Source organism: Lissotriton helveticus, chromosome 2_2 (genome assembly GCF_964261635.1).
Source record: "Lissotriton helveticus chromosome 2_2, aLisHel1.1, whole genome shotgun sequence".
Lineage (NCBI taxonomy): Eukaryota > Metazoa > Chordata > Amphibia > Caudata > Salamandridae > Lissotriton > Lissotriton helveticus.
In genome coordinates this window covers 386,997,616-387,012,668 of record NC_136060.1, presented here as the reverse complement: position 1 = coordinate 387,012,668, position 15,053 = coordinate 386,997,616, and the positions used below count along the sequence as shown (strand labels likewise).

General features: G+C 45.4%; 1 protein-coding gene across 1 annotated transcript in view; it reads right to left on the bottom strand.

Moving 5' to 3' along the window:
- LOC144821490 (uncharacterized) overlaps nucleotides 1-15,053 on the bottom strand; it is a 537,248-nt gene that overhangs the window by 24,099 nt on the left and 498,096 nt on the right. Inside the window, exons 7-8 of the mRNA XM_078678609.1 lie at nucleotides 11,052-11,164; nucleotides 7,456-7,612 (exon numbers count right to left, since the gene is read on the bottom strand). Coding sequence (XP_078534735.1) covers nucleotides 7,456-7,612; nucleotides 11,052-11,164 — 270 coding nt within the window. The remainder of the gene's footprint in view (nucleotides 1-7,455; nucleotides 7,613-11,051; nucleotides 11,165-15,053) is intronic.

The following is a 15,053-nucleotide window of genomic DNA, read 5'->3' as shown; positions in this document are numbered from 1 at the left end:
AGATGACGCCTGCAGCTTGAACCTGAAAGGTCCCCCCACCGTGACCGGAGCTGGTAAAAAAACCCGACACCAGAAGACACCCCTGCACCTGACGCCCCACGGCCTTGGGCATCCCAACCGACGATGCCCAGCCATCCCCCAAGATCCCAACTTATCTCTCTAGCTGGTGGTTGCCTTCAGGAAGCCTTCATGCTCGAGCCTGCCACATCTTTTTGAAACCAAAGATCTCCATTGGAGCGAACAGGGTCCCCAACGTCCGACTTGCAACCTGCACCCGGCCGCCCCAGTGCCGCTGGTGGTGCAGCTTGAGTGCTCTTCTACACCTTGAGGAACCTTGGTCCTAACACCCAAAATTCACCCATGTGAGTCAAGTACTTCCCTTCAAAACTGATTACCATTTTTCTCCCATAGGAACCAATGTTATAAGATTTTGGGCCTAAAAATGGTCGAAATGTGGAACTTAATGTATGGAGAAAAGATAACTCAATTGCAAAGTATAAAAATGTGTACTTTGTATTCCACAAACGTATGGTGTGGTATCTAGGCATACCACCCCAGCACTCAAAGTAATCAAAAAGTAATCGGAAAGTAATTAATGTGTAATTGCACATTAAAGTAATACAAACATGTAACAACTGCATATTCAACCACAACCGCATTTCCTTGAACAGTTTTGTATTTGAAAGTGTATCTTACTTACCTGTGTCAGGTCCTGCTTGGTTCTAAAATAAAACCTAAGTATATATTTTTTATACTTACCTAATTGGTCTGGATTCTGTCTCCGAGTGTGTGTATTGAGTGAATACAATAAATGCTTAACTCACCCTTTGGGTAACCCTAACTTCTTGCCCACACTTTCACAAAGAGAGCAGCTAGTACTTAGCTAATTTAGCCTCTGCTATAACTCTGGGGACTACCTGGACTCTGTGCAAACTATACCTTACTTTGGTATAGTATATACAAAGCCAGAGTCCTACACTGGGTGTGAGTCAGAGTCTGGCCCCTATCCCATTCAGCCGTATTCTGAAGTCTAGGATGAAACCCAAGTGTTTGGCGCTGCCCAAACAAACAAAATGGACAAGCATGCGTTGCTGAGGGTGGGATCGGGGGCTTCTGGACAGCAGATAGATCAGGTGGAAGCAACATACCCGACTAAGTGCCATCAGCAGCACGCACACATGGATATCTCCTATGAGAACGCAGCGATACGTTTCTTTTCAGATTTTACATTCCGGGAGCTAGGAAGCAGTGAAGCAGGAGCTTTGGAGTTAAGTCAAATATATGATGCTATACCCAGTGAAGCTTTGTATAGTGTAAGCGGGGTAATAGTGGATCTTTAATATGCTGGAGATGGCATGGGAGTGGCTTCGAGGGTTGGAGCGCGGTGGGCCGGTCATCCCCGCGAGACAGGCGACAAGGACATCGGAGAGGTCGGCAAGGAGAGATCATGAAAGGAACAGCTGCTTCACAGGACAAAAGTGGCTACCGGGGGAAACTAAGTGCTGCTACAATATACTCATCCTACAGCGTACTATCATACAGTCCACAGAGTCTTCCCAGTTGTACTTGGAGTGTCGGGAGCTTGACTGTATCCTTTAAGACCTGGCCTCCATGCAGTGTGGGGGGCTCGGGGATGGGACTGGACATACCGTAACACTGGCAGTTTCAGAAGATCAGCCGGTGTGAAGGGGTGAGAAGGGGCAAGTACTAATGGCTTGACATTCTCGATGGCACTGGCTACGCTACTAATGTTATTGTTTCAGAAGTGACAGGCGCTCTGCAGGTTGGGTGGTGGGTAGTTTAAATCCTACTGAGCAGGGTAGCAGGGTGGGGAGGGTATATCGTAGGGAATCGATGTGATAGGGTCTGACACTGTTGGGTGGCTGTTTGTTGTGGTTTGCTTACCTCAGTTGCAGTAAACGATGACAAACCAAATCTTGATGCATGGGGGGGAAGGGAGAGGGAGGTGGTCACCCCTACGACAATTGCACAGGACTGCTCCACTCTGGGCTTGATGTAACTTGAATGACAAGGCCGGGCCACTTGACATGGGGGACAGGAACGGACCAAACCCCATAGAGCCCAAGAAGGGCACTCAACTTGGAGTACTATCCTGGCATATAAACAGTTTGGACAACCGGACAAAACGAACAGTAGCATTACAGTACCTTCGAAGGCACGTACTCCTGCTATAAACACACCTGAGAGGCAATAGGTATAATGCCCTAAATCGATATGGATACAAACTCCTTGCACACATGCAGGATTCACCGCGAGCTCAAGAGGGGTGGAGATATTGATTAAAACCTCCTTCCCCTTAGTAGTAGGTAGGGTCTGGCATGATCCCTTGGGTCGATTTATTGCCCTGTCTGGCATATGGGAAGGTCAGGTCCTCAATATGTGTTCGGTTTACATTCCGCCAAAACTTCACGAAGAGACTTTGCCAACACCGAGTACCCTATTACTGGAACTGCCCTCGGGCATTCTGCTGATGGGTGGGTATATGAACGCAGTCATGGACCCGGAGAGGGACAGGGTAACAAAGTCAGATCGGGGAATGGGGCCGAAGCTACCTCAGGCATATGTGGATGCCATAGGACTGATAGATATTTGGCGGGAACACATTCTTAAGGTGCGGCAGATTACATATTACTCAGCGGTACATGACAGCTACTCCTGGATAGACCATATTCCGACACATATTACGAGCACGAAATTGTTTTGTAACTTGCCGCACAAGGCAAGGGGCATTTCTAAAAACTCCCCAACAGAGGAATGGCTACAGGTTCCGGTAAGGGACAACACTCTGCCACCTAGGATATATCTTTGGGTTTTTAGGGACAAGCAATTCACAAACCAGATTAAAGAAAGGATGGACCAATACTTTCAAGATATTGTAGGGATGGTGGAGTCGGCCTCTGACCTCTGGAAAGCATACAAATAATGTCATTATTGGACATGTTCAGGCCCTGGTTGGGGGGAGGAGGAGGGAACAATTATTGAAATGCGAGGCCCTTGAAGAGGAGGTTTACCGACTGGAGGCAGAGGCAATAGATGGTGAGGCACCAGGTCTGACTCCAGCAACAGGAGATGAGGGACCTGGTGGACAACGCTGCCAGGGCGTCGCTGAGGCGACTATATGATGTAGGTGATAAGGCCAACAAGATTATAGCCTGGCTGGAGAAGAGGCATAGGGAACGGAACATGGTGTAGGAAATTCATGATTCGGAGGGGTGCATACATAATATTGGATATGGAATTGCGGCTGCGTTTGCCGACTATTACGAAACATTCTATACATCTAACTTCACTAGGACAAGGGAGGACTGTGATGACCTCCTCAAGGATATCCAGCTTCCCACCTTATTGGATGTTGATAAATGAGTTAGACAAAGACTTAACACTTGAGGAAATAGAAGGGGCTATCCGAAAATTACACACCAACAAGGCTGCGGGCACTAACTGAATCCCAGCCAACCTATATAAGGTCATGGCGTCACTGTTTCAGGAGGCCAGGGCAGTGGGTTGCCTTCCTGGTCGTCCCTAAAACAGGTAAAACACCGGAAGAATGTTGCTCATATCATCCAATTTCCCTGTTAAATATAGAGGCCACGGTACTAGCAAAGGGCCTTGGAAACAGACTCTGTGGGGTTATTCCAACAATAAAACAACCTAACCAGTCAGGGTTTATGCCACATGGGGTAGTAGACTGAACTTGCGACACCTTTATGGCCAGGACGGAGGAGGAAGCGGTGTTGCTATCGCTGGATGCCCGAATGGCATTCAATAACATTAAATGGCATTACCTATTCGCTGTGCTGGAGAGGTTTGGTTTTGACCCGCGGTTCTGTGCTTGGGTAAAGCTCCTACACACAAAGCCCCAGGCAAAGGTACGAGTGAATGATGCAATCTCTCGCCCATTTGCCCTTCATAAGGGTATGAGACAGGGGTGCCCACTATCCCCTATGCTTTTTGCATGTGCTCTTGAACCCTTAGCTGTATGGGTTAGGCGAGACCCGTTAGTGTCAGGTATTGAGGGGGCCGGTAGTAGGGAGGAACACGTATCTCTTATATGCCGATGACGTTCTGCTCAACGTCACACGTCCGCGCTTTACCATCAACAAGCTGCTCAACATTTTCCAGCTCTTTGGCAGTTATTCTGGCTACCAGATTAATTGGGATAGGCCCATCATGTTTAATCATACAGATTGGGTTCAGTCACTGTCAGTCAGCAGGGTACCGCTACAAACGAAAGACAAGTTATAATACCTGGGTATATATATCTCAAGGTATGAGAGACTTCCTGAATGATAATTTATTACCATAGCTAGAGAGGCTGAGATTAGAAATGGCGCATTGGAGGTGACTGCCGATTTCCTTGATGGGGAGAGCTGTTCTCTTCAAAGTGGTGACACTGTTGCACGTTTTATGTCCTGCAGAACGCCCCCTATAGGATACCAATTAACTTTTTCCACAAAGTAGATAGCGAACTGTGAAAACTCAGGTGGGACAGAAATGTCTTCAGGACAACATTATGCAAACTCCACCTGAGTGTCTCTGAGGGGGGCCTGGCGATCCCGGATATCTGGAAGTACTTCTGGGCCACTCAGATGGTTGCGATCAATGACTGTATGTATACGGACAGGGGAGGCCCAGCCTACAGAGTAGATCATGCCGCGATGGGATGGCGCAGATATCCTGTGGCCCTATACTGAAAGAGTGTGGAGCCGCGATTACCCTCACATACACAAACAGTGATCCGCACGTGGGAGGAGGCCACTAAATTCCTTGGATGGGCAGATAAGCTGATGGAGAGGACACCACTGTGGAATAGTGATCTACTACAAGAAGTGGGTAACCTGTGAGAATTTAATAAATGGGGGCTTTTAAGGCATAGACCATCTCGGGGATGTTTGGAGGGGACAGGCTATAATCTCTTTCCGTGACCTACAGATTGAATTCCAGATGCCTGTCCCAGAAACTTTCCGATATTTGCAGCTGTCGCATGCGCTACGCACCCATATCCTGGAAGGGGAACAGCTACCAGAATACGCTCCCCTCGAGGACAGGCTCTTGCTGAAACCAATGGTACACAAGGCCACATCCCTAATGTACAGAAAAATTATGAATAACTTACCAGACCCACTCACGGCCCTGCGTCAGGCATGGGAAGCCGACATAGGGATGTTAGAGGACGATGATTGGGAGGAAGTGATGCAAAGCCCTAGGGACGTAGCAATCCGGGCTCACTTTCGCTTGATATAGCTCTATATCCTCCACAGATCCTATTCCTCCAGAGCCCTCATGCAAAGGTTAAGACGTTGCACCACAGATCATTGTGCCAGAGCTTTTGAGAAACTGGCTCCTTCTTGCACATCTTATGGGCCTGTCCAGAAATCCAACAGTACTGTGGGGGAGGAGGGGTTGAGTGGGGGGCGATAATGTCAGAGGTTATGGGCCAAACTATACCAATGGAGGACAGATGGCATCTATTGTGTGTGACGGGGGGGAGGAGTGCTGCCTGAAGTACCAGAGAACATGGCTAATGGTTGCGACAATGGTGGCAAAATGGAATATTGCCAGCGAATGGGGAGTGGTCTCTCTCCGAGGGTGGTGGACTGAGAATTCGATCTTGATTATGCTGTGCAGCTGAAAAAGTAGTTTATGAGATTCGGGGTTGCCCACGTAAGTGGGAAAAGGTCTGGGGATGATGGGTGGCATACAGGGTTTTTTTTAGTGGAAGGGCGGGTGGTGGGACTTCCCTAGAGTTCTCTTTTTTCTGTAGGGAGATTCAAACCTGCACGTGGAGCATAACTTGTTTCCAGTACAAGGTGTAACAGATGCACATTTGAGGAAAAGAATTTTAGAAAAATATATAATTTCCTTTAGCAAACAGTGTCACTTTAACTAGAGCTCATGTTTCCAATCTCATAATCTCAATGACGCAGCTCATAAAACACAAACGGCAATGTTTAACAACCAAGTTTGGAAATTACAAGTCCTTGATTTACTGTAGCCATCAATTGTCCCTATAACAGCTGCCAGAGAGAACTAGTGAGTTTGTCAATGTTTAGTTAGCCATGCTACACAGCAGCATGAGCTGCTGTACAACATGACTAAGGTTTTTAAAAAAAGCACTATGACGCGTCCAGCTTTGACCGCATCAAAGGGCTTACTACTTAACTTTAAGCCACAGCAGCTTGCGCTGCTCACTAACATGTTTTTAACTGGTTTCACCTCTGCCCTATGGTATCATAATATATTATGTGCAATAAATAGCATCTAATACTTGTAATCAGGTCCATAATGATGATATTTCCATTTATTTCTATGAGATCCAAAATCGTTCTCCTTGAACGTATGAGACTATATCGAGTCAAGGCCGCTACTGCCCATACTGTAAACCTCGAATCTCAGTCTGCAATAGTGCCAGTCACCCAGCAGAGGGCGCAAGGTCACAAGCATGCCTCGCATCACCAGGCTGTAGTAGTTCAATCTCCCTGGCAGGCGCGCCCCTTGCCAGGCCATGCAACCCCGGACATGACCGCAAGGTGGCGGCACTGCCACATGAGGATTCTTTGGACAGCGACCCACAGCCCTCAGAAACTTATCCGCAAGGTGCCCACCTCTGGAAAGATCTGGCCGAAGGTAATCAGAGCTTCGGGATGGGGGTGCAACTAGTACTAGGAGGCAGGCGGGTGAGGGGAGCATATAATTTAGAAGAAGGGGAGCATATAATTAAGAAGAGGGCAAGTTCCGTGAGACAGGATACAACATGCTTGTTACGGACGCAAAGGTAAGTCAGAATAACTGAGGGAGAGCTGGCAAGCTGAAGTGATAATATACATTGCTAAAGAGGCAGTGGAAAGGGCAAGTTGAATAGAGGCAGGCTGAGACGATCGGGACATGCTGAACAGAAGAAAGGGAGGTCTAGCTGGCAAGAAATGAAGTTGGGCTTGCTGGAGACTAGATGTCAGGAAGGAGGACAAGCTTCAGAATAATTGCCGTGGGAATGAAAATAAAGCAGCCGACAAGCACACTTGAAATGCGTGCAGCCCGGGGAGATTAGATAAAGGTAAATGCTGTGCGGGAGAAACCTAATACAAGAAGTACCACCAAAGAGGATGAAGCCAGTACTTGGGCCATGGGACTCTGGTAAGAGACACAGGAGGAACAGCAGGAAATAGTATGCTACAACCAATAGAAACCGAGGAAAAGTAATTGGCATGCACAGGAACAAATAAAAAGTAAGGGCGGGATGTAAGCTCCTTTTAATGTATTAAATACAATAGATTGTTCAAGCGCTGTGCAGGCGAAACCTAAAAATGTAGATTTTGCCTGATCCTGTCAGCTTGGACATTGTGAGTTTCTACACAGTTAACCATACATGAAACCTGCCAACTTCCAACTCTGCAAGTCATTCATTACCAGTGGTTAATACTACCCATTACTTACACACAGCAAAAATCGTCAATAGTGCTATGGTTAGAGGTGCCACTACACAGATGTCTCCCGCTTTACGAAAAAAGGTTTCCATACAATACTGTGGCTCTGTGCTACCAGCTGGGCAGAATGCATCCGATGGACACTGTATTGGGTTTATATCTGGGCTCTGAATAGAAGAAAACACAAGACATATTGTGACATACTCTCAAAAACATTATTAAATGAAAAAAGCACAACATTTGAAAGTAGCTAAGAGACATTATGTTACAAGAAATATGAAGGATCAAACTCTTTGGTCTTCATCTATATGCAGAAATCAGAAACAGCTGGTTCATGCCACTGTCTCCCTTAGGACATTTTGAAGTATTTTATGGCACCCAACAATGAGGTTACAAAATAGGAGAATATCCAATAAGGTGTCAAATTACTAACTGATATCCTCCTATCTATGTAGAGCATGACTATCCCCTGCCACAGCAGGTGTTGCCTTGCTAAGAAATGGATAAATACTGTTGGAGAAGCTACAAGTACAAGAAAACTGGTGAGGGAATTAATGAATATGGATTTAATTTCTGATCCTTGTCTTTATGAAGTATTCATCTTAGAAAGTACCCTATTTCAGTCTTTCCAGAATGGTTTATGTAAAGAAACCCCCTGGAATATTTAGGTTAATATTGATAGGAAGTCACCCTGTTGGTAACAGGGTAGCTTAGCTATGCCTGTGCTTTATATTCCAAATGGCACACATATATATTGCATCTATCTCCATGATCCACAGCTTTTGCTACTTCTAACTATCTGTTTTCTTGAAATTGTACAGCTAGACCAGAGATTGGATCCCAGACTTCTGTGTTATATAATATGTAGATTTATAGATGGGGAGCTGTCAATAATGAGGTTGATTTTGACCTTGGCATTCCAAGTGACATCAAAAAGACAAATGTGAGCAAAGCTTGAATGATCAATAATGCCATAGGAACCGTCTCCGTGGAGAAGCCACCCCCTAATTATGGACAACTACTCATCTACAATTTTAAGTTGTGCAAGACCCACCCCCAAATCACCGTTCTTTTCCTCAGCTCGTAAGCGCATGCCTAGTGACATCATGGGGCAGCCAAGCACAGCATGACCTCACCTTCAGCAGCATCCCTTTTATGCCGTCCTACCTACCTCCCCTGCCATTGCTAAGAGCATGCTTCAAATGTACAATCCAAAAGAAAAATATCTGGTATCCCATCGCATTCTCTCTCCCTCTTTCCGTAGGGGATCTCTCCCATCTCCTACTCATTCTATAAAGAAATACTTTTGTATTCTGCCACCGACTCACCCCCATTAGGAGAACTATCCTCTCCCCTTCCAATCAAAAAACACATAATACCTAGTGTTCCGATGCTCTCCTTGTCCACCCTTAAGAGTACTCTCTCCTCCCTCTTCACCAACACGTGAACATGTGGCCTCCTGCCTCCCTTTTCCATCACCATCTGCACCTTTCCACCTTAACTATAGGCACGCGCTCAACTCTCTAGGTGAGCGGGAGAGCTGGTGCCATGTTGACAGCAGCTTTGAGGGCTCCTTGTAGTGCAGCTTGATGTTTCCTGTCAGCGCATGTCTGAGCAGACCTGCAGCAGAGAGGGGTTGCACATGACAGGACTGAGGCATAATTGCTCCACCAGCTACCCTCTCTTATGTCTACAGAGTCCCAGCAGGTGGTGTATTGGCACTCACCAAAGCACAGCTGTGGAGTCCATGGTTTCTGGGACGTCAGACCACTGACAAAATGAAACTCATCGTTTCACTCTCTGAAGTTAAAATGTTATACTTTGGATCAGAACTCCAGTCTCCTGGCTACACTAGTGAACATTTTAAAGATACCTTTTTGCATATGCGGAAGAGACAGAAAGAGTAGGATCTTTAGAAACAGTTTTAACCTTTTCCGTGCTGATGACGGAACCGCTCCGTCATCAGCCGCGGTGGCGCTGTGCTGATGACGGAGCGGTTCCGTCACGGCCCGCTCGACGCGCCTGCGCGGCGCCTTCAATTAAGCGGGTGGGGCCATGACGGAACCGCTCCGTCATGAGCACAGCTCAACCGCGGCTGGTGACGGAGCGGTTCCGTCACCAGCATGGGCGCGCCGCGCGGCCCCCCACCCCCTTAGCGCTGCAGCGGAATAGCCGCAGCAGCGAAGGTATTAATAGTCAATAGTAGTCAAGACTTTATTATTGAATACACATTTTTTCAGTAGTTGCAATCAAAAATTACTCCCTCTCCAGTGACTACAATAGAATAATTTTTATAGTCCTACAAACATAAGTTTGAATAACTTAAATGTTTTAAACTGTATTTTGGTCATTTTAAAGTATTGTCATGGATGTAATATGTATCTTTTATGACTCACTTGGTGATTTCGAATAAAGCTTACTTTGATTGATTTATTAACTTAAATAATTACTGAAATACCCGATCAAGAACAAATATTTATTCAAATAAATTTAACATCAATTCCCCAAGCTATAAAGTTCCATGTGAACTATGAATTACAACTATGAACCATGGGGAAAAGCTGTTAAAGGATGTAAATTAGAATCCACATTTGAGGATTAACGGGACTTTGACCCAGTTTTGCATGGAGAGAAAATAACTATGGACAGCATCAGAAAGACTCATGGTCATATATTTCCTTTGAATATTCCAGTTTCAGAAAACTACCAAAAACGATTTCACATAGTGAGCAGGGAATGCCATGTAAAGTAATAAACATGTAGATGTAGAACAAACTGCAGCCGGTACATCTAGTCTGAGTCCAGTAGCAAGTACCCTGGACAGCCCTGGTTCATCCACAAAGGTATTTTGGAATAGGTATAGTAGAACTCCTGTGGTACTCTTCCATGTACTCTTACCTGCCCTTGTGAGTTGGTACCAAAACTTCTAAATGGCACTATGCAGAGAATATTCATATGCAATTAGTACAGATAGAAAGGACTGTGCACTTTTACATATATGGAGTCGGATATTTCAGGGCCAATCCACAGAGGCATGCGAGTGCGTAAAAGAGTACTCCTGCAGTACTACTTACCATGCTCCGAGATGTATTATGAATCCATCCCCAACTCCCCACAAACATTTACTGCACTATCCCCCATAGCAGTGCTTAATTTGAGCCGTTGGTTGCCATTGGGGGCCACGGCGCGTATGTATCCGCAACAGATATTTATCGAGCGCGAGATAGCAACAAAACACAAACGGTTAAGACTGAGCAAGAGAACAACTTAAAAACCGTCACAAAGGGAGAGAGCAGAGACCAGGAAGAGTTAGATAAAGGCTGGGAGCGCCTGGTAGTGGAGCTAAGAGCCATGATGTGTTTATAAGTACAGTCACCATCTTTGGTATTCGGCACGCCGACATTTAATAGCGCCTGCCTCGGCTTCTGAGCAGTGCTTCGGGCAACGGCATCCTTTCTTTTACAAATGAAGCCCTGCCCCATACCAAGTTATTTCCTGTAGTCTACAGAGTACTATAGCCTTCACTGCGTTTCCTATGATGTCCAGTGACCCGTAAAATTCCCACATTTACAACTTTGTGACATTCAGTTTCAGACAAGAACTTACTGGACAATAGTGGTTCTCCGGACACTGATTACAGCTTGCTTTCCCAGTCTCAGTTTGAAACTCGCCAGCTTCACAGATACGGCACATGTCGTCTTCGGAACCTTTAGACATTCCTAAACAGAAAAAACAGCTCACGTTACACACATTAATATGTAAAAACCAGTGCTTCAAATGTGCCGGTACTGTCCGGTACAGAGTACCGGCACTTTTTTATGAAAACAATGAGATCAACATTTTTATGTTACACTGCACCATAAAGATCTTTCCCAGCTTTTCCTTCAAATTCACGGAGTGTGTTTAAAACCTTCTCTAAGTCACACAGTGCTCTGGATAATCAACCGACCTGCCTTGGAACCTCCAGTGTGTGATATCAGATTCTCATCCCAGGCTCTTCCGGTGATTCCTAAAGTCGAACACTTTAATTCTTAGAACCCACGTTATGGGTAGCTTGAAAGCTTATTCCCTAAACCCAAGCCAGATTTATTTTATTTATTATAGCACAACGAATAAACCGTAACCTGAATACACCATTACCCTAATTACAACAGAGAGAGAGAGACAGTGAGTATGTGTGTCGCTCGGCAGGGGAGTAGCTAAACATAGTAGAGCAGGTGCAGTGACAACGGGGCCAGAGGGGCCCATTGAACCCTAATGATAGATGTATTTTACTGACTTATTTGGGGATGCGGCTCCTGATCCAGCGCCTCTATAGAAAAACTGTCTCCAACACCATGATACCCATCATTAATCGCAAATCACTCACAAGGCCCACAAGGCCCATAAACTAACGAGACAATTTTTGGGCAACTGAATCATGTGACCTAATTAATCAGAACTTATTCTTAAACTATTTGCACATTTATATACATCTGCAGTTTATCATCTCTTACCATGGTTTTTATGCAATTATCATTTTAATTAAGTCACTTAGGTAAATGGATCAGCTAATGGTAACTAGACCATGAATAAACAAGACCAGCTTGTCGAATCAAAATCTAATTTATTAATTTTATTCTTCAAAGAAAAAGCATTTTATTCAATAAATCATTATTTTATTAGCAAAAAGCAGCATTTAATGAGGAATGATGAATTAGACTGACATTTAAAAGCAAATCATTTAGCATGTTTAAGGCAAAATAACAGTTTCCAATCTCTCAAGCTATTTCCCTAACTATAATTAGCTTCACCTGAAAGGGAAAAATCATTTAGGCCTATTATCCTTACGTGCGCCTAGAAAGTTCAACGGCACATCACGCCCTTCTGGAATTGGAAAGCAAGCAGCCCCTCCTGTCAAAGGGGCCAAATTTTATACCTTTTCTGTCTAACTAATCTCACTAAAATGTATTCTTTCTTTTGCCATCCAGGGTTCTTATTGGCTAACAGATGTCAGTCAATATTAGCTCATCACATTTTCAACCCAAGACCGAGCCTTTTCTTTAACTCCATTGTTCGACAAAATACATGTCATTCGACTTCCTCGGAAATGCAACATTTTTCAAGATGCAGTCCGTTACTTCCTTAACTTGGCAGATTTGCCGCATCCTGTCCTTGATTTTGTCACATTCAGAGCACGTCTTGCACAGAAAACTATTCCTTATATTTCTTTGACAACTGTTGATGTGGTAACATTTCCACTTCTGAATACGTGCAGGACTGCACTCTGGACAGGATTTTAAACACCATCTTTAAAACGCTAGGCCTTAGGCCTCTCTCGTGGTAACTAGTATTCAAAGAAACACAAGACATTAATTAATTACAGAATTGAGACCCATTCTGTTACCCACCCCCTATGCTAATTATTAACCCATTAATTTATGTTACCTAGCTTAAGCACAAGCCACAGAATTCTCCACAAACTGATGCCACATAAAGACGAAAAGACATAACATGGGCACACAAATAAGCACATGCCATTAGTTAAACAGCCGCACTTATTACTGACAAAGACAATAGACACGGTTAGTTCATTATTTTCAACATATTTGCAAGTGCAACAAAAGAGCACATGTATTAGTCCCACGTGTCATGTAATGCATTTTAATCTAAGTTGGTTAATAATTCACCACAAATCAATTAATACGGTTATTATTATGGAAGTTTAACCTTGCGAGTCAAAACCAAATATTATTCTGAAACTCGCTCCATCACTCCTATTTTGCTTTGCTTCATCAGGGCCCATGACACCCCTACTACGCCACTTGCCCCACCGGACCACACTCCTTGTTCCAATATGCTACAGAAAACGTATATTCTTTCATTTAATCTTAACATTAAACTGAATGGACGTTTAGGCAAAAGGAACACATATGAAGACAAAACACTGAAAGAAAGCCAGCTGAATGTGGGCACTCTGGTATCCTTTCAAATGCTTACTCATGTTATCTCTGTCTCGACATCCCTCGTGATTGCACCAAATCCCGCACAACTTTGGGACACTTTTCCCGCGTTTTTGCAGTTTTAAGGAACAAGAATGCCTGAAAGAAGCAGGGACTCCTATTTGGAAAGATCCGCATATTAAGCGGCACCTTTAGAAGCTGGGATGTACTCGACTTGAGTCCGTACTCTAAGGACCACCAACTCCGGAGTCCATCCGTTTTCTCGACCATAAAACGCCCCCTAAGGGTAGCTCTGGCTATATTGCATCTCTGTTCTTTTATGGCGTCAGACCCTTAAGTGTAGGCCGCCAGAGTGAATGTCAACTTAATAGGCTGGATGCGAGGCCGAGATTCCATGTACAGTTACAAAATAAATATTTGAATAAAAGGTACAGTTTTTCCAAAGTGTACAGGAAAACACCGTAGATGTTTTCGCACACCCGCTTTTTAGGTTTCGCCTGGCGTCCACTGCGCAGCAGTGTTTGCGCAGGTGAAATCTTTTGAGACTCAGTATGGGGCTTTAACCCGCCTCTCTGTTCCATTGGCTAGCTCCATAAATGGAGGCTAGCCATTGGAACAGAGATGCGTCAGTCATTGTCCGAGCAGATTCGTGGGCGTTCTGGCGATTTTTTCGCTCTCCGCCCCTTTAACAACGTCATTGCGGCGGTGGGCGGTTGTTTTTTTTTCTCCAAGGTTTTTTTTTTTCATTCCTCCGAAGATGGCGGCCGGCAGTATATTACTTGGGAAGCTCCGCAGCTCGGACCCTTTTCTCTGTACTAAATATAACCGCTCGAGTGTGACGAAGATGATTCTTCAAAAGGGTAAGGCCATTTCTTAAAGCGAGCACTAATAGCCATTTCAGGCCGACCGCCGCCGGAAGAAGTCCAGGTGAGTGCTTGTTTTTTTTTTCTTGTTTTCTGCCTTTTGATTGTGCCCGTTCCCGCCTCCCCTCCCGCTGTCCGTGTGCCCGTTCACGCCCCCCTCCCGCTGTCCGTGTGCCTGTTCCCGCCCCCCCTCCCGCTGTCCGTGTGCCCGTTCGACTCCGTGGCATGTTTACCTGCCGATCCTTGCTTATTATACCGTTGGAGGAGCGAGAGGAGAGTTGTGGCGGCAATGTGTAAATGCAAGGTTGCAGCTAGGTTTAAAATTGAGGGTGTTTCCGTCCTTCAGGGGAGGACTGGGCTGCTGGGTGCGCAGTTTCTTCCGTTTTATTCTGGTGCCGCCTTCTTCCCTGGAATCCCCTGCTACGCCAGGGGGGCCTGGACGCCTCAATGATGTGACTCACTCCGGTAGGCATGAGCACACTAGTTACTCCCCCCCTCCACCTGCCCCACTGCCCAGCATCCTCCACTGCCTCAATCAATCTTCCACTCGCAGTAAATTGGCAGTCTGTTGAGTATACCTGGGGCTTAAAAGTGCATGTCTTTTTGCGACTTTTTCGCTTTTTTATTGGACCGTGAATGAATTTGCAAACCACTTACTGAATACCAACATTTCTCTACGTCACGACCACCAGCTGTTAATTTGAATGGTGAAGCTAACTGTCGTTTGCCTCAGGCCCAGTGTCTAAGGCCAGGATCCAAAGTGGGGGACAGTGAAAATGGGTGCCTCCACGGATGCGGGTATA